This window comes from Ascaphus truei, chromosome 5 (assembly GCF_040206685.1).
Source record: "Ascaphus truei isolate aAscTru1 chromosome 5, aAscTru1.hap1, whole genome shotgun sequence".
In the NCBI taxonomy this organism is placed as follows: domain Eukaryota; kingdom Metazoa; phylum Chordata; class Amphibia; order Anura; family Ascaphidae; genus Ascaphus; species Ascaphus truei.
Genome location: NC_134487.1, coordinates 215,350,963 through 215,375,980, shown reverse-complemented (window position 1 = coordinate 215,375,980; position 25,018 = coordinate 215,350,963). Strand labels below are relative to the sequence as shown.

Here is a 25,018-nt window from a genome sequence, read left to right as displayed (position 1 = left end):
TGGGTGAACGGCAGGGCTGGCTCACCGTCACATAGGTGAAAGAGGGCTGGCTCAACGTCACATAAGTGAAAGGTGGTTGGATCACCTGAACTACACCACAGCTGAGCACAGAATCAACCTCGTCTTCTAAGTGGATTCAATAGTTTGCAAATAAAGATAAAAATAGCTCAAATGGAGATAAAGAGCTAAGTATAGAAAAAGAGTGAAATATAGAGAAACAGCACACAATCTATTTCCAATACGTTTCGTATCAACAGATACTTCATCAGGGAATAATTATGTTTCAGAATGTGTGCTATTTAAAACCAAAAGATAATTGATTCTGGGTGTTACCAAATGTAAATAATTAGAATAGATAGCACCTTATTGGTGCATTAACTATACTTAATTAAACATCATCTGAGTTTACTAGGGGGAGGACTTGACTTAATCCTACTCTCCAAAAAAGACATCATATAGCAGAATTATGCAATAACTATAAAATCCTAACTGTATTAAATGATTCTTTGAGCCTAGAATAATAAAGAAATAATGGAAGAGGAGAGAACAAGACAGTATTGATTAATCATCTAAACATAATAGAACCTATACTAACAAATTTATAATAGTAAACCCCAAAAATGCCAAACAGTTAAAATACCAGTACTAGTCATACTGGTGGAGTAAACTCACAACAAACTTACAAAAAGCGCAAAGAGAAGGGACATACCAATGTCAGTCACTATTTAATAGAGTCCCGAAGAATAAAGAAATAATATCCAAGTCCTCATTTAATCCTGAGGGGATCATGGTATTTAATTGAAAAATCCAGTAACTCTCCTGTTTTGAAAATGTTTTGACTGTCAAGTCCTCCCCTTCGTAAACTCAGCTGATGTTTAATTAAGTATAGTTAATGCACCAATAAGGTGCTATCTATTCAAATTCTTTATATTTGGTAATACCCAGAATTAATTATCTTTTGGTTTTAAATAGCACACATTCTGAAAAATAATCACTCCCTAATGAAATATCTGTTGATAGGAAACGCGTTGGAAATAGATTTGCTGTTTCTCTATATTTCAATCTTTTTCTATACTTAGCCCTTTATCGCCATTTGAGCTATTTTTATCTTTATTTGCAAACTATTGAATCCACTTAGAAGACGAGCTTGATTCTGTGCTCAGCTGTGGCAGTTCAGGTGAGCCAAATACTTTTCACCTATGTGACGGTGATCCAGCCCTCTTTCACTTATGTGACAGTGAGCCAGCCCTCCCCCTTCACCCGTACTATGGTGATACATGGAGCTCAATGCAGAGGACATGGAGCAGGTGCATTCCCTAACCACAGTTGATCCTCAACTGACGGGCTGTGGGTGTTTACTTGCCAGGACGATCAGAGGTGGGAGCAATGATGGACTTACCTTTTAAGTTTGAGACGTGACCAGTACAGACATACATCTTCCGGTGCTTACTAGTGAGTGCAGTGGCTGATTTCCTATTAGGCCTGATAGGCCCGGGCCTAGGGCTGCTAAATTTGGTGGCAGCAAAAATGTCCTCCCCCATATACAGATACCACGCTCTTAGACTTATGGGACCTGATGAGAAGACTCTTGCTTGTGGCAGCCGCCTCCTTCTCCCGAATCGCAGCATCAAATGACGCCATGGACGTCACAAACGTGACATCACACGGCATTTCATGACACGCAATGCCGTGATGTCACATTGGTGACATCCTGACGCTGCGATTCAGAAGGAGGAGGGCATCAGAAAAGAGGCAGCCGCCACAGGGAATGCCATGGGTCGGCGGAACTTCAAATCCGCCGCTGGGTGTGTGGGGGCTTCCAGTGTAGGTCGGGCTGCAGATGTGGAGATGTGGGGCCAAGCAGGTAATAAAGGCCTCAAGCCCGGAGGCGGATGTTGGACCCAATCTCTGGCCGGGCCAACATTCAGTGCCGCTACTTTAGTAATCCGCTGGTGTATATATAGTACAGTACCTCGTTTGGGCTATGCCGGATCATAACTGGTATCACTGACTAGTAGTCCATCAGTGTATAAACAGTGTTTCGTTTATAGTAAGTATAAAATATATACCTGGATAAGAACCGGATTTTTAGGAGCAGGTGTAATTATTTATTACTGTTATGGTTTGCACTGAGTTTTTAGGACACAAAGTAGCTCTCTGCTGGAGTGAACACCGCTGAGTGGACATTAGCTAGTGCAGACCCCAAGTACGGTTTACTTCCGGGGTGGTTTTAGGGTTCCATGTTACCACCGAGGGTTCCACACCCTGATTGAAGTGGTGAAATATATTGTTCTTCTTCTAACTTTTAATTGTCTCCTATATATTGGTCTACTCCATTCTGGAGTCTTAACCAGTCCTAGTCGCAAAACTCCTTTTCACTGCACTGTAATCCATCAAGACTTTTCCCTTCTCACCCTCTGAATGACACTCAGCTAGCTGAAAAAGTGCCCCAAAAATTAATTCATTAATAATAGATAACAAAAACAATAATTTCCCTAATTTTCTATTCTTTTCTATCTCAAATATTGTGGCTGTTTTATCTTTTTTACTTTAAATCTCTACTTGGCCTGTGCTGACTACTCGTCCTGAGTGACTTCTGCTGTCCTCCTTATTTAATTTATATTAAGTGGGCCAATTACTCTCTCACGTGTAATAAAAGATCTGAGTAAATAAGAATCCCTATTCCTGAGTCCAGTAAGCCCTAGCATCACAAGTGCCCGGAGGGGGCTACAGCTACACCAGGGATAAGACTCCTCTTGAATTTTTGGTGGAAACACCTGAAAGAACTGCTAGTAACCGCCATTCTGCAACATGGTCATGGGAGAGGGAAATAACACAGATCTAATGTCAGTCCTGAGATGCTAGCTGGAAGCCTATTTGATCAATAAAAATGTAATTACATTTCAATCAAATGTTCTAAATGTAATTAATTAAAATCTAAATTAAACTTAAAGTCACAAACTATGTGAAAGTGATCTGAGAACTGCCCACTGATCCCCAAACATAATGGGGTAATATTTATTTACAGGTTATACAGGCTTTCAGAATATTTAACTGACAATACTGGACCCTCATTAGAAGACCAAAACAATGCAGGGTTATCTCCTTGGCTACCCTGCAGTTATTTAAATGATATTTACGTTTAGTCCATTATGAACCTCTGTGTGCTGGTTGGGAATATGATGGGAATTTGGGAAAGAACTTAAAGTGCTAGTGAAGAGACCTCCATTCTGCAGCAGCGACGATTCAGACTGCACCTCAGAAATGGCTTTGTACCACTGCGAGGGTGATTCTATCAGCAGCACCACCCCACTATCATCAATAGTATTATCTTATTGCCAAAATTAGCAAATATGCCATCATATTAGTCATATGGTATGTGGAACATCTAATAGTAGTGGTGGCACAAACAAGTCAGAGCCTAAAGTGCCATCTGTGCTGTGCCAGGCAGGCAGTGCTACACCCATCCCTAAAAATCCTGTCAGAATTGCAAATTGGAACCTCGCAATGGACAGTCAACCAGCCACCAATAACATCCATGTTGTATGTAAAAAAAACTGCCGCGTCTGCAGCAGCAACATGTTCCAAAGACATAAAACTTTATGCATGCATAGTTTGGATGAAAAGGCCCAAACAGCTACTGACATGTTATTAAAATTACATTATGTGATAGAGAGGTTACTACAAAATCAGATCTGTTAATTAATAAGTAATAGAGAAACAGAAACAGAAGGAAGTTATCCTTATAACATAAAACCAAAAACCAGGTACAATACGTTCACCGAAATACATGGGTAACAGAGCCAGGGTCTGCCAACATAAACTTGACCCTGACTGACTGGGTCGGATCAGAAATCAAGCTCTTAGGAATTTGTCTTATGAGGAGAACCTCTGTTGATGCTCATGGTGGTCACCTCAGTCACATGACTCTCTTGCCTGGCTCTGTCTCATTATACTCACGTCTACTTAGAGATATCTATCACTTCCCCTGATGAAGACTGAGACAAGTAAAGCTTCTGCTACTGCAATCAGTGATAAGATGAGTATTGATTTGAATGGTGAGCTGAGTGACAGACTTGCCAATTTCAATGGTGGCATAAATAGTACTGCCATTGCATCAGCTGAATTGTGTCCTCTCCAGTGTCTGCAGTGGCTTGTTGGGTGTGTCCACAATGCCAACACCACTACCAGCAGCACCGGTCTGTCATCACTCATCTTATCATGCAGCTTATATTGTCAACCAGTGACTTTGCACTCTTAACACACTCCATTTTTGCGTTGAATGAACCCCTTCAAAGTCTATTAATAAGGACTACAAGCCCAGGAATCCAATCATGCCGCCGAGTCTGGCATGGGACTAAGAGAAGACATGTGCTTAGTTAGCTCTTCTCCACCAGAGAGAAAGACCAGAACATAAACAGGTATAGCATAGTTGCTTCCAATACCCTCCCCATGACTGGGTCCTCCCATTCCCTGCGTACTCATAGTTACTTGCGACTCAAATTTCAGAGGTCTGTCCCACCACAACTTTTGCCCAGTGGCCACCTGTGATGTTCCTGTTCCTTTCATTAGCCAAGATGGCTATGTAAGACCAGGAAGTAGTGTTTAGAACTAGGGGATGTCACAAATAAACATTGTGGCACTTTTACTGTCAATAGTGAACTCCCGTATCTGGGAAGAGTATACATACGGCCACAATAGTGCACTGGGATAGTTTAGTCAGTTTACCTCTCTTCCAGAGAGAATCATACGTGGGGTGGACCCCCATTGTATTATTTTTCTTTTAATGTCCATCATGTAGCTCTAAGTCCATTATTTAGTGCACTGTATATTCCACTTACAGTGCAATTGACAATTTATTATCAGTTTCTTATATTCCTTGTGTGCGGGGTTCTCTTACAAAATTATGGGATTCCATTAACAATGCTTAAACCTTCATAAAACAATCAACTGTTTGCAGGGCTGCCAACAGAATTTTTGGGGCCGAGGACAGACTTGAAGAATGGGGGCTCTGCAAATGTTATGACATAATCACATTCAGTCTACTTTGCCCCCTCATGTCTCTCATTTTAACCCCTAGTGTCTTTCTCTTACACATCTGTTCGTCATTCCATCTTTTCCCCTCCTCTCAAGTCCCTCCTTAGGTCTCCCTCTCTCCTCCTCAGCATGTTGTTCTCCTCTCTCTCCCCTCCCCATCCTTCTCTCTTTCCTCTCCCCCCTCACCCCAGCCAGCCTCTCTCTCTGTTAGGAATGTGAGCACACAGCACCTCAGGCGGAGCTCACGGCTCTCTCCTTACACTGCTCAGACCCTTCCACTACAACCACGCAAGCCCCCTTCAGCTTCAGCACTTACCCCTCGGCATGGTGGGACGCTCCATGAGGTACTTCCTCCATGCTCTGCGCCGCAGCTATCGGCGTGAAATTGCCGCCCCGTGCGCACGTGCGCACCCCACGTTGCTTCCTCTCATGCGCACGTCGGACTTACAGTGCACACACAAAAGCCCTTGAACTTATCCCCACTCAGGCTCCGCCCCCAAACACCGCACGATTACAATCTGGCTCTTGCTGAGTGTCACCTGAGCTCTAAGAACAGCATCCAATGCACTGAAGCTCTCTGGGCTCCTCCGGGCACGCCCCATCTCCTGGTTGGCTGTTCCAGCTTTATATACCCTCTCTGTTCTGTGCTTCCTCGCTCGTCATAGTTTGTGTATGGGTGTTTCACAGTGCTTGTTCTTTGATTCTCTCGGTTTTGACGCGGCTTGGCAGACTACCCCCTTTAGCTCTCGACTTCGGATTGTTCCTGTTTACGTACCTTCTGGCTCCCTTCGACCACGGCACTTTTCTCGATCCTTCCATACGTCTCCTACCCCTGATCTTGGCAACGGCAACGACCATTCTTCTGGGAAAACGGTACCGGCAAGTATTCACGCAATACACCCATCTGGCCTGGCACCATCTAATACCACAACCCGGACACGTCCCTTGCTCTGTCGGTGTGTGTATTCATACCTGCCACCTCAGTTCTAGGGACAGGTCTGGTCTGCAGGCTACTTCGGCGTAACATTATGACGAGCCCACAAGACGCAGACCAGGCCGAACTGAAGCAAGCAATCTCTACGCTGATACAGCAAAACCAGGCCATGGCCGATCAGATGGTGGCCCTAACACGTCAAATGGCCAAACTTTTGGCTCTTTTACCGTAAGCACCTGTTCCTCTTTCTCCTCCACAGGCTGCAGAACCAGTCAGACCCAGCAGTCAGGACGTGAAGATACCGCCTCCCAAGCCGTACGCCGGCAACCCGCAGGAGTGCAGAGGTTTCCTTAACCAGTGCGAGGTTCAATTTGAAATGGCACCCCTTCAGTACGACACCAGCCGGAAGAAGGTAGCCTACGTGTACAACCTACTGACGGGCAGCGCGCTGGCATGGGCCTCGCCAGTCTGGGAGTTGCGCCTGGACTTGACACAAGACTACCTAGCCTTCAAGGGTGAGTTCCGACAAGTCTTTTATTCCCCTGCACGCCGGTAGATGGCGTCTGTTTCCCTCCTCCAGATAACTCAGGGGCGAAGATCGGTGACACAGTATGCGGTGGAATTTTGCATGCTCGCCGCCGAGACGAACTGGGGACAAGAGCCGCTCGTCTCTGTCTTCTGGCAAGGTCTCTCGGAGTCCATCAAGGGTGAGCTTGCTCGGCAACCCAGGCCAGACCAATTGGAGGCGCTCATCGACTTGGCTGTACGCATTGATCAACGCATCCAGGTACGACGCTCGGAGCGTCAGCATGCCCGGCCACTAACCTTCCAAGCACCCTTCCCCAACTCTCCTCTGGTTCCTAGACTGCCTCCTTCGCAGTAGCTGGCACTGGAGCCTCCCAAGCCAATGCAATTAGGGGTGCAACAGATCCGGAATCCACTACGACAACACCGCTACGCCGGCGGACTCTGTTTCTAATGTGGATCCCCTGAACATCTGGTCCGTGCATGCCCTTTGCGTCCGGGAAATGGGAACACTCAGTGAGTATGAAGGGGATCTCACTGGGTGTTATCTCGTCTTGTCCCTCCCCAAGGAGGCACTGCCTAAGAAACTTACAATTCCTATTTCTCTTGCAGGCGCTGAGTTTCGCACATCTACTGCTGCCTTTATCGACTCCGGTGCTGGAGGAAACTTTGTAGACCTCGATTTCGCCAAACAGAATCGGATACCTTTGGTGAAGAAGGCCCAACCTATTGACTTTGTTGGGATTGACGGACGTTCGCTGTCTCCAGCCTTTATCTCGCTACAGACCGTACCTCTCCTCCTATCTACCTACTCCCACAGCGAGACCCTGGTCCTTGACGCCATCCAGGCCCCAGGTACGCCGGTAACCCTCGGCCTACCTTGGTTGCAGAAGAACAACCCTCCAATTGACTGGGTCTCACCTACCCCTATCACCTGGAAACCGAGGTCAGGGAAGTCTCCCAAACTCTTGCCTAACACAATGACTCAGGACTCCATTCTTCCCCCTGTGTACCACCCTTTCCGCAAGGTCTCTAACAAGGTCCGCTCAGAACAATTGCCTCCTCATCGGTCTTACGATTGCCCCATCGATTTGGTCCCAGGATACACCTTGCCCAAGTCCAAGACTTACCCATTGTCGATACCTGAGTCTCAAGCCATGGAAGACTACATAAAGGAGAATCTTGAGAAAGGATTCATACGGCCCTCCAGTTCCCCGGCAGGAGCAGGGTTCTTTTTCGTGAAGAAAAAGGATTGTACTCTGAGGCCATGTATTGATTACCGGGCCTTGAACGGTATCACCATCAATAACCGCTATCCACTCCCCTTGATCACGGAACTCTTCGATAAACTGCGTGGGGCTAAGATATTTTCCAAATTGGATCTCTGTGGGGCTTACAACTTGGTCCGCATCAGGCAGGGCGACGAGTGGAAGACGGCCTTCAACACCCGCTGTGGGCATTATGAGTACCTCGTCATGCGTTTTGGTTTATGTAACGCCTCGGCTGTCTTTCAGGACTTTATTAATGACGTATTTCGTGAGGTGCTCAACATCTTTGTTATTGTCTATTTAGATGACATTTTGATCTTCTCTAGAAATCTCCAGGATCACATTCGTCACACCTCGTACGTCCTCTCACGTCTACTTAAATATCACCTGTACGCCAAACTAGAGAAGTGTACCTTCCATCAACGCTCTACCCAATTTCTGGGCTACACTATTTCAGACGAAGGCTTTTTGATGGATCCAGGTAAACTCTAGGCAGTTACGGAATGGCCCAGACCAGAAACTTTCAAGGCTATCCAGCGCTTTTTAGGATTTGCGAACTACTATCAGAAGTTCATTCGCAATTTCTCCACTCTAGTGGCCCCCATCACGGCGTTGACTAGGAAAGGGGCTGACCCTTCTGCCTGGTCCGCCGAAGCTATCTCCGCCTTACAGGCCCTTAAAGAGGCATTCGTCATGGCACCGATCCTGCGCCACCCCAACACGGATCTTCCCTTTGTAATAGAAGTTGACGCATCGGACTGCGGTGCAGGGGCTGTACTATCACAGAGGTACTCGCCCCAGGATAAACTTCACCCTTGTGCGTATTTCTCTAAGAAATTCTCCTCCGCCGAGAGGAATTACGACGTCGGCAACAGAGAGTTATTGGCCGTTCAAAGGGCCCTACAAGAGTGGAGACATCTGTTGGAAGGGTCAAGGGAGCCATTTTCTATCTTAACGGACCACAAAAATTTACTTTATATCGAAGGAGCACGTCGCCTCGGTCCTCGACAAGCTCACTGGGCACTCTTCTTCTCTCGCTTCAACTATCACCTATCCTATATCCCGGGAACGAAGAACATGAAGGCAGATGCGTTGTACAGACAATACTCCTCGTAAGACAGGCCTGAGGCAACTTTGGAACCTATCCTACCTCCCGAAAGAATTTTGGCTACTTCCACCTTCAAATCGCTAGACAAGATCAAAAGGGACCAGCAACAGATCCCTTCAAACACGTCGATTCCCTCTAACAGGCTCTTCGCCTCGCCCAGATTCATTCCAGAGGTCCTAGATTGGGGACAATCTTCTAAACCCGCAGGTCACCCGGGCTTCAGAAGGACGTTAGACTTAATTCGTCGGAACATTTGGTGGCCCAGTATGTCTAAAGACATTGCGGAATACACTCGCGCTTGTCCTGTATGCGCCCAGAACAAGACACTTCCACAGAGACCTCAGGGACTTCTACTCCAATTGCCAGTGCCTGCTCGTCCATGGTCTCAGATCTCCATGGATTTCATAGTCGACCTCCCTAGGTCTAGGGGCTTCAACACCATTTTAGTTGTCGTAGACAGGTTTTCGAAGATGGCCCACTTCATCCCCCTCAAGGGACTGCCCTCCTCTCCCGCCCTAGTAGACATTTTCTCCGAGCATATCTTTAGGATCCATGGCATTCCGTCTTCCATTGTCTCTGACAGAGGATCCCAGTTCGTCTCCAAGTTCTGGAGGACCTTCACTAAAACACTGGGAATTGTCTCTTCCTTCTCCTCTGCATACCACCCCCAGTCCAATGGACAGACAGAGAGAACTAACCAGTCACTGGAGAAATACCTCAGATGTTTCATCTCCGATTCCCAGGACGATTGGTCCCAACTCCTCCCGTGGGCAGAGTACGCGGTCAATTCGGCCCGAAGTGAATACACCCGAGAATCTCCATTTTTTGTCAATTATGGGTTTCATCCTCCCTGCCTACCTATTTCCAATCTTGCTTCTGGGGTAAAGGCGGTAGACGAACGGATTTCCACTCTCCAAGACATTTGGTCCAAGGTACAAAAGTCTCTCCACAAGGCTGCCGATACTGCTAGACTTCAGGCCAATCGCCACCGTCGGCCGGCACCCAACTACAAGCCAGGGGATTTAGTATGGCTCTCGTCAAGAAACATCCGCTCTAGAGTCCCTTCCCCTAAACTGGCTCCTAGGTTTTTGGGACCCTTTCCCGTCGTGGAGCAGATTAACCCAGTGGCGTTTCGCCTTAAACTACCACCCTCCATGAGGATCCCAGACGTTTTTCATGCCTCGCTATTAAAACCCCACATTGCCAATCGTTTCTTTTCAAAACAGACGAGCAAGCCAGATCCAGTCACGGTACTCAATAACGAGGAATACGAGGTACAAGCCTTACTGGATTCCCGCATCTCCAGGGGGCAGCTTCAGTTTTTGGTCCACTGGAGGGGTTTTGGACCCGAGGAGAGGTCTTGGGTTCCGCTCAAAGACATCCATGCGCCCAGACTCCTGAAGACTTTTAGGAGGAAATTTCCGGACAAGCCATTTTTGGATCGTCCTGAGGCCAATCCTGAAGAGGGGGGTACTGTTAGGAATGTGAGCACACAGCACCTCAGGCGGAGCTCACGGCTCTCTCCTTACACTGCTCAGACCCTTCCACTACAACCACGCAAGCCCCCTTCAGCTTCGGCACTTACCCCTCGGCATGGTGGGACGCTCCACGAGGTACTTCACCCCACGCTCTGCGCCGCAGCCGTTGGCGCGGAATCGCCGCCCCGTGCGCACGTGCGCACCCCACGTTGCTTCCTCTCATGCGCACGTCGGACTTACAGTGCACACACAAAAGCCCTTGAACTTATCCCCACTCAGGCTCCGCCCCCAAACACCACACGATTACAATCTGGCTCTTGCTGAGTGTCACCTGAGCTCTAAGAACAGCATCCAATGCACTGAATCTCCCTGGGCTCCTCCGGGCACGCCCCCTCTTCTGGTTGGCTGTTCCAGCTTTATATACCCTCTTTGTTCTGTGCTTCCTCGCTCGTCATAGTTTTTGTATGGGTGTTTCACAGTGCTTGTTCTTTGATTCTCTCGGTTTTGACACGGCTTGGCAGACTACCCCTTTGGCTCTCGACTTCGGATTGTTCCTGTTTACTTACCTTCTGGCTCCCTTCGACCAAGGCACTCATCTCGATCCTTCCATACGTCTCCTACCCCTGATCTCGGCAACGGCAACGACCATTCTTCTGGGAAAACGGTACCGGCAAGTATTCACGCAATACACCTCATCTGGCCTGGCACCATCTAATACCACAACCCGGACATGTCCCTCGCTCTGTCGCTGTGTGTATTCATACCTGCCACCTCAATTCTAGGGACAGGTCTGGTCTGCGGGCTACTCCAGCGTAACACTCTCTCTCTCCGCTCTCTCCCCACTCCAGCCTGTCTCTCTCCCCACTCCAGCATGTCTCTTTCTGCTCTCTCCCCACTACAGCCTATCTCTCTCTGCTCTTTCCCCACTCCAGCCTGTCTCTCTGTCTGCTCTCTCCCCACTCCAGCCTCTCTCTCTCTCTCTGCTCTCTCCCCAATCCAGTCTGTCTTTCTCTGCTCTCTCCCCACACCAGCCTGTCCCTCTCTGCTCAATCCGTGCTCCAGCCTGTCTCTCTTCCTGCTCTCTCCCCACTCCTACCTGTCTCTTCTGCTCTCTCCCCACTCCAGCCTGTCACTCGCTCTGCTCTCCCCCTTACTCCAGCCCATCTCTCTCTCCTCTCTCTTCACTCCAGTCTGTCTATCTCCCCACTCAGCCTCTCTCTCTCTCCCCACTCCAGCCTGTCATTCAGATGCAGGGATTCCCCTCTGTGTTTCCTGCTGCAGGGAATTAATGGGCCGGCAGCAGGGGGCTGGTCCCCCAAAACACAAATGGCTGTCCCCCCTATTTGGTGGCCTTCACTGTTTGAACAGCTAATGATGTGACATCTAGGTTGTCAAACTTCGCAATTAGTTGTCACTTGTTGAGTTTTTCACAGACACTTTGCATCACTTTCACAGACAGGAGTAGATCCATCTGATTTGAGCAGACATGGTCAGATAGAGACAGAGAGAGATTAAGATAATCAAAATCCAGTGTAATCCTTTATGATTGATGATTCTGATGTCATACTACAACATAATAACATTACATTGGATTTGGAGTCTATTCCCTAATTGTTGGTGATGCAGAGTGGGTTTCTATCAGGGGTTCAGTCAGGGCCACTTTCATCAACAGCAACAGTATTTATTCTGTCATTCACTATAGGGATTTCATCTGTATACTGACAGGCAGAGACTGATGATGATCCTTCCGTTCCTATGCCCAATGCCCAGAGTCACAGAGAGAGACCAATAAAAGTAGCTTCAAAGTCCAAAGTAATCCTTAGTCCATCCTTCCTAAACCTTATCATTAAGTCTGATATCAGACTGTAGCATATTATGATTTCAATAAGCTAATACAATATATAGAGAGTAATCCTCCGAAAAGGTAGGTGAAGCGATGCACAGCCGTGCTAATAAGGGGTATTGCAGGATAACAGCCAGTAGAATAAAAAACTATCTGACGAAGCGCCAATCGTGGCGTGAAACACGCAAGAGCTTTTCCTGTCTGCACCATGTTGTATTAATAAAGAAGTTTTTTATTCTATTGGCTGTTATCCTGCAATACCCCTTATTAGCGCGGCTGTGCTCCACTTCACCTATCTTTTCGGAGGATTACTCTCTATTGATTCCAGGGGATGCACGTCCACAGAAGAAAACCAGGATTACGCATGTGAGTTACATTTTGCATTGGTTACTGGGATGTATACACATGGTGGATGTTAGCGCTTGAGATACAGTCCCAATTGGTAGTGATTTAGTGGAGCCATTAAATCTTCATCTATACCACTTTCCAGGACATGATATATATGTGTCTCATCATTCAGCGCATACCTGTGTACCCCAGCACTCACTTTATCTGCATTTTCCTGTTTAATGAAGCTCTTCAATCAAGATTATGCATATCATTTTGTCTTTAATAGACTAGTTACCACAGTGATTAGAGCACTATTTACCAGAACATTGTTCTATTACCTTCTAATAAAATATATGGCTGCCCCCCACAAAAGAAGTAGGAGAATGTGTGGTCATTATTTTATAGCAGTCAGCCAGTTGATACAATTCTTTTTAGTAATTAATGGTAAAATCTTCAAATCTTGTTTTTGTTTATGATTTTAAATTTAACAATTGTTGCACTTGTGTTTTTTTTCTTTTGTTTTTTTTATTCTTCGGTTGTTAACATAATTATTCATCAACAACTAATGGTACCACTACCATGTGTTTGTTGTAATAAATAAATAACTAGGTAGTACTAGTAAATAGTAACTACTACTAGTAGAAGTGCTTACTGTTATCAAATATATCTATGATTGATTAATTAAATAATATACCGTTAGGCATATTGCTTATTCATTTCAATTATTAAAGACCGTTAACAAAAACTTAAAAAAAAAAAACATGATTAAAATGTAATAAATTACGAGTCGTAACTATTAACTATGTCTATGATTGATGATAAAATGATAAGTTCATCTCTAACAATGATGATACCTGATCATAAAACTAACTGGCAAAATCCCCCAAAGCCTTGCTACTACCTGCTTTCTCTAAAACAGGTCTACTGAGCAAGACAACCTACAGTAATTTTTCTGACACAGGCTGAGGAGCCACAGCAGCAGCCGGGTCCTTAGACACACTCACAACCGGGGTTGGAGCATCCAAAGTATTATAGCTACTCCGGCGCCTGGTACCAGCATGAAAATGTACTGCTGAGGCTCTTCCACCTGCACTGCAAAATGAGATTGACAAAGTTGACCTTCCCAGTCTCACAGAAGGGGCATTGGCAGATACCATGCTGCCCTGCCAGACACCACTCATTATAATAATTTTTTTTAAAAAATCAAAATATGTAGCAAATTAAAAAGCAAAAAGAAAATAATATTTAAAATATATATATATTTATTTTTTTAGGCAACAGTTCTCTCCCCTCTCCCCGATTTTCCTCACCAAAATTGATGTGTAGTCAAGAAGTGGGAGTGGAATTTTATACCTCCTGGTTTTTATTTTTAGCAGTGGATTAATGCGTCGACAGGGTTTTTAAATAATCTGCATGGATTAAAATTGATACAATCCAAAAATCTGATTTTCACGCATGGCTTGGATTTTGAATGAAAGCCCGGGAAAATCCTGTAAGGGCATTTGGACCAGTTTCCCATCACTAATAGCTACGGGGTCATGGGGTCTTGCACTCCAGGGGCCCCATGATTTAGTAGCTACCAAATTATTCTGATCAGGAACGGAAGGAGGACTTCCTTTCCAACAGTGATGAACCGGGCACATGATCGTGAGTGGCAGGGGAGCCGTTGTACTCTGTGCTACGGTCCCTCCAGCACTCAAAAGGTTAAAATACACAAAACCCAACTGTAAGTGGTGTGTGCAGAGGAACCCTAATAGAGACCAATTTGGGTGAAATTAAAACATGTCAGTATTGAGCATGTTCCGTTAAACTCTATACAGCATACAAAAACAAAATAAACAAACACCTACTCCACTTTGGAGACTAAGTAGACAATACACGCCCTAACTATCTTTGACTGGCTAGATAGACCAGTTCCCAGTCCAAAAACATATAATATATATCCGGGAGCAATATATAAGAAAGTCTTATCTGGCTGTGCTGGTGCGACATCTGCGGTTCCTCCAGATGCAGGCGTTGCAGTCCAGCCGCTCCCAGGAAGATAAGTCTGTTCTTAGTGTGTCTTGTTGACAGCACAGCCTTTTTGCTCAAGACATCATCTTCTCCTCATGTCAGGCTAGTTTTGTGCTAAGGAGTCTCTCTTTGAAGTTTCCAACAGGAGGCTTTTTTACAGCTCTGATTAGCCAGATGGAGACTGGTTAAATGACTGGCTGCAATTAACCAGCTCCCTGCTGAATTACTCAGAGTATTTAGAGGCAATTTTACTTAAACAGGGATAACATAACGGTAGTTTCTTCTAGGTCTCAATTCATTGCAGAAATCTTGTACAGAGTCAGTAGTCCCCCTCTGTAAGTAGATCTTGTCCGGTGCATCCAGCCTGGTTTCATCGCAAGCAAAAGCGCTGGGGAACTCGTGTTATCATAAAAACACGGATTTATTCGGTATAAAGGTAAAAATCTATCTTAAAAATAAATGGAGCAAGTATTTATGATGTCACCTCACTAGAGGACATCCTGAAGCCTTGACAAAGTGATGAGTGAATGCAAACTTTCTGTCGGCATTATGTCAGACAACGACTACCGAACCAGCAGGGCTTCCTCACTGTGACCGTATACATTGCTGCTCGTCGTCTAATATATCTGGTGTGGTGACATCATAAATACTTGTTCCATTTGTTTTTAAGATCAATTTTTAATTTTACACCAAATAAATCAATGTTTTTATCATAACACAAGTACAGAGCACTTTATTCCATTTTGGAAAATGTCTTACTTCCCACACACAAGAGTAAGAGTAGAGGTTCCACAGATTTTATAAATCAGGAAGCAGGGAGCTGACCGCAGAGGCGTCCTACAACTCGATCGCTGAATGGAAGCGGGGGTGGGGGGTGAGCCAGACACACATCGATTCTCCTTCATCACATTATGGTGATATATGCGTTTTTTAACGTTTTTTATTGTAAGTGTGCATTTTTTAGTACCATTATAAAATGACGTTTTACTATTGGTCTGCACTAGGGATATATTTCTTTTTACATGCATCTTCATCTTGCTGTGATTGGAGAAAAACACACTCCTGAGCCTGAAGTTCTTCCTGTTATCCAAAACTGCTCTTTGTTGCCCGTTTATTACTGAAATCCTGTGATTAGACTGCACATAGGAGCCAAGAATTCTACAGATCTTATTCACTTTATTATACTGTCTGCACTTAGACTGTTTTGTTTTATTTCCCTTATATGCTCCCTGTAACAGGGGAGTAATCCCTGTTCAAGTAATGTGCCTTTAATCTAGCAGTGTGGTGGTTAAACTGCTGGTAGTCAATTAATTAAACACCACCTGCCTGATTTAGATTGCTTACAAAAGCCTTTCTGTTGAGACAGGAAGTGACTCCATAGCTCACTTGTGGGCTGAACTTTGGAGAACCCCGTCTCTGGAGCTGACCTGTCTTGAGCTCTGTCAAGAAGAAACAGCAGAGCTGATTGCAAGACACCAAATAAGACTTCTAAACCTGGAGGCTGATTTTCTGTGCACGCACGGGTGCAGTTCCAGGAGAGCAGAGAAGCTTACTCTACAGCAGCTAACAGATAAGACTTTCATTCTAAAGAGACTTCTTATATCTGCTTATGTCATGCTATGTGTTTGGGGCTGGGAGACCTGCTTAACTAGGAGTTGTGAATTGCATGGGATTTCACTAGAAATACTCCCAAGTGAATTAAGCTTTGTTTCCCCCCCCTGTGGTTGGATGATTTCCTGATGAAAAGGAAAAGGCACAATAAAGCCTTATTATAATTTCACCTTATAAAAGCCTCCAATTGTGTACCTCTGTGAACGTCCATCTACACTCCCCCTGGATTGCGAATACATCTCACGATGGATCCTGCCAGCAGTCTTGGACTGGCCTCAACCCACTACTCTCAAGGCTGTCCAACGCTTCCTGGGTTTTTCCATTTATTATCGCAGATTTATTCAGAATTTTTCTTCTCGAGTAGCTCCTCTGACGGCTCTTACTAAAAAAGGTGCTGATCCCTCATCTTGGTCTTCTGCTGCAGTCAAGTCTTTTGATCTTTTTAAAAAAAGCGTTCGTATCCGCCCCGGTTCTGGTTCATCCTGATCCTAAGCTCCCCTTTATCCTCGAGGTGGAAGCATCTGATGTCGGAGTAGGCGCTGTTCTTTCCCAGAAGAAGAATCATCAGGCCAGGTTGCATCACTGTGCTTTTTTCTCCAAAAACTTTTCTTCTGCTGAACGTAACTATGATATTGGTAATCGAGAACTCCTGGCCATGAAACTTGCCTTCGAAGAATGGAGACACCTTCTAGAGGGAACTGAAGTGCCTATAACAATTCTTATGGATCACAAGAATGTGTTGTACATCGAGGGAGCACATTGCCTGGGAGCTCGCCAAGCCAGATGGTCACTCTTCTTTTCAAGGTTCAACTTTATTATCTCCTATCTTCCAGGGACAAAAACGTCAAGGCAGAGGCTCTGTCTCGTCAGTTCTCGCTCGAGGATAATTTGGAGGACCAACTCAAATCTATTCGTCCATCTAAATGTATTCTTTCTTCCACTAACTTTGAAGCTGTAAAGGATATCGTTCTTCAACAAAATCATATTCCTGACAATCTCACGGTTCCTAAGGGTCACCTGTTTACCTCCCCTTCCATTGCACAAACAGGTCCTAGAGTGACCTGTTTGCCTGAAATAAATATTGACATTCTTCTAAGTCAGCAGGTCATCCCAGGGCAAAAAGAACATTGGATCTCATCTCCCGGACCTTTTGGTGGCCTGGGATGCAGAAGGATGTTAAGGACTTTGTACTCGCGTGCCCAACTTGTGCCAGGACTAAGACTTCCAGAAACCTCCCTGCTGGCTTACTTCAGCCATTGCCTGTTCCTTTTCGGCCATGGACACACTTATCCATGGATTTTGTGGTGGATCTACCAGTATCTAAGGGTATGAACACTATTCTTGTAGTAGTAGATCTGTTCTCCAAGCAATCACATTTTGTACCGCTCAAAGGTATGCCTAGTTCTCCCAAACTTGAAGAGATATTCATCAAGGAGATCTTCCGCCTTCACGGAGTTCCTGCAGTGATCGTATCTGACAGATGATCGCAGTTCGTATCTAATTTTTGGCGCTCTTTTTGTCTTCAGTTGGGCCAATCCCTTCATTTTTCTTCTGGGTACCACCCGCAAACTAATGGGCAGACGGAGTGGACCAACCAATCTTTAGAGCAATTCCTTCAGTGCTTATGTCTGATTCCCAGGATGATTAGTCGGAGATTCTTCCTTGGGTGGAATTTGCACATTATAATGTACGTAGCGAATCTACCACAGGATCCCCTTTTTTCATTAATTACGGGTTCCATCCCGTTACTCTTCCTCTTGTAGTTGCTACCTCTGGGGTCCCTGCTGCTGATGATAGGATCAAGGAACTTCAAACGCTTTGGAAAAGGATCCAAAGGAATATTAAGTCAGCTGTCGAGAAGCAAAAACATCAGGCTGATCGCCATCGCACACCAGCTCCTAAATTCAGGCCTGGCGACAAAGTCTTGTTATCCTCCAAAAACATTAGGCTGAAGATCCCATCGATGAAGTTCACACTTAGATTCCTCGTCCATTCACTATTTCTGAAAAAATGAATCCGGTCACTTATCGGTTGTCCTTGCCTCCGTCCATGAGAATTCCGTCGGTCTTTCATGTTTCGTTACTCAAACCAGTGATCCAGAACACACACTCAGTTCCTGTTCTACCCACCACCTCTGTTATGGTACAGGGCCAGCCCGAGTACGAGATTCAGTCCATCCTGGATTCCACATTTTCCATTTTTCTGATTCACTATCTGATTCACTGGAAGGGATTCGGTCCAGAGCTCGCTCCTAGGGGGGGGGGGATACTGTGAGGATTCGCCATCCCTCACCTGTCCGTCAGGATCTAGAATCACTCAGCGGTGGTTCGCAGGTGTGGTGCGCGGGCAGTGCGCAGGCTCCATCTGTATCTGCGGTTCCCGTGTCCAGGGTACGTTCTCCTCCAAGCGGCAATGACATACGACGCATGCGCGGTGCACACTCTCCCCGGCGTCCTGTGGTGTCCACCCCCTGACTATGCCCCGCTCTGACGACGGAGGTACGTGGCACAGCGGTCACACACGCCCTTCCCTTCTCGCCTCAGGTCCCGTCTCCGGTCTCCGCCCCCGCACTGAAACGGGTGCCGTGGCATGCAGGAGTGGTGCGCGAGTGGGTCGCCAGCGTGATGTGCGGTTTAGCAGGAGAATTTCCACAATGGAAAGAAGCGGAGCACAGCAACGAAGTAACGGGGGCTAGACACCGGTAAGTAAGAGGTTAAGAATCCTTTAATCCATTGTAGACATCCCATACCATGATGTCTACAATGGATTAAAGGATTTTTTACCTCTTACTTACCGGTGTCTAGCCCCCGTTACTTCGTTGCTGTGCTCCGCTTCTTTCCATTGTGGAAATTCTCCTGCTATTCATAGTACACGTGATGCACGCGGACGGACCAACCACTCCACAATTGTGAGTACCCCACTCCTTCAGCTATGGATTGGGTGTTCATATCATATCTGTGTCATTCTCCAGGGAGACGTTCATTACTGTGATACATATTATTGGGTCAGGCATTTATAGCTGACCCGCACTTCATACCACAGGTCCCCCACATTTTAGGAGACAATAATTGACACACTTGAATTTATATGCTCAAGAGACTGGATTTAAAGCGGTTCTTCCAAGAATTGTCTTACCATTTAAGACTTTATCACCTCTACATTGATTTTCCACAGCTGAGCATTGATTGTTGGACCCCTGTGTCCTACTATTTGCTGATGTGCGGTTTACGCGCGGGGCACATGCGCTCTCTAGAGTTCCCACCCCCACTCCTATTCGGCTGCACAATAAGACGCACCTGCATGATCCAGCAGCCTATCAGTGATGGCACCTCCACTTCCTGATTGCCTCCCATTGGAGGGAGGTCCTATTTATACCCTGTCTGAGCTCTTCTTCATTGCCGAGCATAACCTCTATTTTGTGACGCTGCATCTCACTGGATCCAGTACCCTGCCTTTTCTGGCTCTTACCCTTGCTGCCTGACCCTGCCTTGGACTTTGGACTTTGAGATACTGCACTGACCCTGGCTTTGGAATACGATGATCCTGCTCTCTCCTGCGCTGCCTCTGGCTTTGGCTATACGACTGTAACGCTCGGCCTGCCCACAAGCCAGACGAGACCCCGGGACTGAGGTGGAAAGGAGTAATACCACACACCTAGCAGTAAACGGGGGCACGGCCGGAGTGTGGAAGTAGCGTAGGTGGTCCAGGTAACAAAAAATAGAAAGGTTACCATACTTGACAACTCCAGCATAGAAAGGTAAAGTCCGTAAGCCAATGGTCGTGGGATGGTGAGAGCAGCGTAGTAGAGTGTCCGTAAGCCTGGGTCGTGGAGTGGAGAGAGCAGCGTAGTTGAGTGTCCGTAAGCCATGTCCAGGGGATATAGAAGTCTGCAGGGTAGTAATGTCCAAAGCCAAATCCAAGGGGTACCAGAGAGCAGCGTAATAGAAGTCCAATGCCAAAGGTCAAGATCCAGGGAGGTCAGCAGAATATCCAGGGACAGGAACAGGAACTAAAAGACAAAAGGGGCCAGGCAACAGCAGACAGCACCAAGGTACAGAAACTATGCAGAGCAAGGAGGTAATGGTGAGGGGAGACTAAATAGGGGGCTGGGACCTATCAGAGGAAGGGGAGGAACGGAGGAGCGGCCCGAGGGAGGACCTGATAGGCCCCAGCTTCCCAGGCACTTCTCCCCTATCAGAGCAAGGGGAGGAGCGAAGGAGCAGCCTGGGGAAGGATCAGATAGGGGAGAAGGGCCTGGGGGGCGGACCTGATGGAGCAGGGGCAGGGAAGCGCGTGATGCGTGCTCAGCACCTGAGGAGGCGGAGTCGGGTGCACGGCGGCAGTAAATGGAAGCCTGGGTCCGCGCGCGCCCGTAAGATTGCCGCGCGTGACCTGGAAGTGCGGGAGCAGCTGTGGGGGGGACCGCGAGGAGTGAGGCACACCGCCGGGGAGCCTGGGCGGCACGGAGAGAAAGTTAGGAGGTGCTGGAAGCAGGTCTACCCGCAGCGCGGATCCTTACAACGACGACTCTACTCTCTCCAATCCTGACCTCGGCTACGTACCCCAACTACTCTCCGCTCCTAGACCCAGCAAGTACCACGTTTATGCTGTCCTCTATAACTCTGACCCGGCATGCAAGACTATCCTACACTCTAGATGCGCCCTCACAGTTGTGGTCGGCGTTCTATACCAATCCCTACCTCAGCCCTGTGGTCGCGCTTCATTTGTGGTAAGCTATGCGTTACACAAGGGGCTTTATCAGACCATTGTACATTACCAGCAAACAGCAGCTTTACTTGACAGCGGACTTCCTGGGTTCCCACTGACAAAGGCACAGTCTTCATAGGGATAACAGAATATTGACCTTTGATGCAGATGAACTGGGATATTTGTCAGAAGCTGAAGTGGTGGGGTCTTTTCCCTGTATGACAGACCTACCCTTTACTGTCCTGGCCATGCATGCAGGGAAAAATCTTGGTGAAACAGCAACCTGGCTAACGCTTATGGGGGTTCTAGGTCTTCAGGTTAAGGCCTCCTAGCTTGCCCTCCTGGTTATTCCTAACCACACCAAGGTGGAACCCCCTCTTATACTCCAGCCCATGTTACTCCCACTTGGGTGGATTTTGTAATTGGTTTTAAGGGAGTTCATCCATTAGAGCCCTAAAGGTTGGATACACTTAGAAAACATAATTCTTTACAGCCTAAAAGCATTCAACCGGATAGAAAAATGCCTTATTGCATCCCGAAAGCTGCAAGTAAAAAATATATGGCCACTAATTTATGTTCCATTGAAACACCTGACAGTCCCTTCTCCTTGTTTTGTAGAATTAAGGATACCAAGTCCGCCAAACAAGTTTTGTACTTATAACAGTCCCCAAAATCAGAGCTATGGACAACCATTCCTCTCACGCTCATAAACAGACCCACCACATACCTAGAGCCATTAAATTCTGAAACAGTTAGATCACTCTTCCATCCTGAGTGATCACAAATCAGACTCTGTGCTAGGTACCGAAGCAATGCGGAATTAAAATGAGACATCAGCATTAGCAGTCTGCAACTCTGGAACATGACGCACCTTGAACCATATGTTTCGCTTTAGGCATGCCAACACACACACCATGAGCAATATTTATACAAATAGCGGACTAGCTGATAAGCTGTTTACTCCAGACACCACCCTCATGTTGTCTGTGTAACTCCTTGTCGTCCAACTTCACGACCCATCGCTGCACTGAGATCACCAAGGGGATCAACAACTAAAAATAAATCAGTTTTTTTCCCCAGTCCTTTTTCCACTTAACATTCTAACCTGGGGTGAACACACCACTGTCCCGCAAAATAAGTGTCAAGGCCCACAGTACCCACCCTGTCAGTAAAAAACTATACTGTATATTACTGTTTTCCAATGGCAATTGCTGCCATATAGTTCACCCACTATATTTGTCCAGGAAAATATGTCTAAGTCTTTCATCAGCTTTCACACCTTTCAGCACACCTACCTAGCACTGACCAAAGGCCCAGCCCCTGTTCATAATTTTAGTCACAATAAACAAGTGAATCAGCAAAGATTGACAGACTGTGTCACCTTCCTTAGCCCCTTAAGCCTCCCCACCATCTCCTTAACCTCCACCAGATTCTTGGGAGGAAGATGATACAACATCGCAACAGTGTTTCTCTCAATTCTCTCAATTTCTCTCAATGACACCCTCAGTCTTCTCTGCTGCAAAAGCCACCTCAAACTCCTACAGTAACACACTATTCTGAAAAAGTCACCAACACCCATCCAATGTCACGACACACAAACAAGAAACCATATTAGAATGCTTTTGCACATGCAAATCCAAATGCTTCAAAATATTAGCAACATCTGGAACATCCCATGGCGAGACATACTGTACGTCGAAAAATATATCCCCATCCAGTTTTGCAGCATAAGAGGTGAAAGCTCTCTCTATGTACTGGCAACAAGCAGAATGCTTGCACCCATTCCTCCACCAGCTCTGAGTTTCATTTTAAGATCAGCAGATGCCTTTTTTAAACATGACTAGGCATCCGCCTGAAAGGGAGATGGGCACTGTGGTATCATCAAGGACAAACATAGGTCCATATTCTTCCCATCCCAAAGGATATGTTTCTGCAGTGTCACCCCCTGGCCAAACTCCTCATCAAAATACCACCAAGCAGTTCCACTAAACATCTATATGATGAACCCCTCCATATTGTATCTATATATTTAAACACAGGTGAAGGGCCGGCACAGTATACCATGTGATTTTTGCTTTTTTTTCTAGCGTAAGATCACATTCACCGCTCCCCCAGAGCAGTAACCATGATCGAATGGAAGTGGAGGGGGCTTCATTTCTGTTTGTGTCATTTACGTTTGTGCCCACGACCACGATTGCTAGTCCAAACGACCGCATGGTCGCTCTTCCGGAAGTCCGGTATCGCTTGAGTGTCATCAGACTCCAAGCAGCAAAAGGGTTCATTCTTAAATGCTTCTCACTTTTGACTTGACACATGTAATTATCTTGTAATATAACTATTTTGATGATAATGTATCAGTGTTTGCACTGAATTTGCTCAAAATAGGAGTGGTGTTAAGGATGCATATTATGAAAAATGCTGTTTCCCAATAGAGAAAAACATTTTGTATTGGTCGCACACAAACTTTGCTCAAGTAGACCAGGAAAATGCGGAAAATCGAATAAAATAATAAATAATAATCTATGGGTGTTTGTAGCAAAGAGAAGGAAAGACTATATTACAAACTGTTAAACTGAAACTAAGGAGGAGATCTACAAATGTGCAATAACCTTTAATAGCTGCTAATGCTTTTTCAACATGTGTTGCTCAGTGTCAATGTGTACATCTATTTTGACATTAGATGTGCCATTCCTCAGCCTAACATTTTGAGGAATTGTAGCAGGCTCAATAAGGACTTACAAGCTCAAACTTCTAAAAAGCATGATACATAGCCAGCTGGGAGGCAACATTCTAAAAATATGATAACAAAAAATACATACGTTTTTGAATGACTAACTCATATATTAAACAGACAGGTACATATTATATTCAATAACTGTATAACGTGTAGTATGAATGTGTCTTTAATCTATTCACTGGCCTTTGCAAGCCCCTTGGCAGTGACGGGGTTAACCCCATCTATGCCCAATAATATACAAGTGATATCATTATTTTATTTTGGTTTGGTAGCTTTTAAACTCAGTTGTCAGGACTTAAAAAGCACAATTGTTAAACTATAGAATATGTTGTCATTGTCTACTCTTTATTTACCTGAGTATTTTTGTTTTTCAGGTTCACCATCCACGTTGCCATTTATTACTAGTAGTAAAATCACCAGCTACAGCACAGATTATGAAAATTACTATGAGCCAAAACAGGAAGAGCGAGAAGAGTTTGAATCTGGGGATTCAGAAAACTAAATCAAGTTTAATTTTGATTTTGTGTAGCATGCTTTTTTTTTTAATCTTAATCAGTGTATCACAATTGTTATATTGCAATATCTAATAATGTCATTTACTCAGCTATGCTACATAAGACTACTGGCACAGATTTAGCCAACCATACAGTTCACTATGGCGCGATTGTGGTTCAGAAGGATGAACGCTGCAGGCGGTCACATTGAAAAGAATAGCCATTGCATCAGCCCCTTCCGCCAGCACCATGGCATTCCCTCCGCGGCCACGCGTATTGTAAGGTTGGCTACATCTGTAACTAAACTTCACTGGACTTTGCTTACAGAACACATTGTGATTCTCCAACCCTAAATAGTTCTTCATACTCATATACTTTGTAAGAGCTTTACACATAGTAAAAGAACAAATATTTAACATTAACTTTTTACAGTATAAATATATGCATTAGTATTCTCTACATTTATAAGGTGTTTATCCATTTTATTCACTCCATTTTTCTATGGCAACTGTATGAAAAATAAATAAACATACTGTAGTCATAGTCGGGTTCAAACATTTGCAGAAGTGTAAAAAGAGCTTTTTAACTGAGCACTAATTAAATAAGAGTTAAGATAACTGTAGCATGTTTCTTCTATTATATATAAGCAGATTTGTGGTCCTTATGAAGCAATATTTTTGAGGAACTGATAGCCACTGTTCTGCTTACCCATCTTTTCAACGAACCAATATGATCCATTCATTCTCACAAAATGGATGCTCAAATAACAATGTGGTATTAAAATGTTAGTGTGGTGTCTTCAAATAATAGTTCTTTTTATAATTATAATTTATTTCTAACACACCAACCCATTCCACAACACAGTAAAATTAGATTTGAAGACATTACCAATTAAAAAAGATTATAACATTAACATATAGTGGTTCCGTAAGT

The 25,018-nt window shown here is 45.3% G+C and overlaps 1 protein-coding gene across 1 annotated transcript in view; it reads left to right on the top strand.

Moving 5' to 3' along the window:
- The window catches only part of LOC142495752 (kazal-type serine protease inhibitor domain-containing protein 1-like), a 118,294-nt gene extending 93,622 nt beyond the window's left edge, over positions 1-24,672 (top strand). Inside the window, exon 4 of the mRNA XM_075601660.1 lies at positions 23,966-24,672. Coding sequence (XP_075457775.1) covers positions 23,966-24,093 — 128 coding nt within the window. The 3' untranslated portion in view covers positions 24,094-24,672. The remainder of the gene's footprint in view (positions 1-23,965) is intronic.
- The last annotated feature ends 346 nt before the right edge of the window (positions 24,673-25,018 follow it).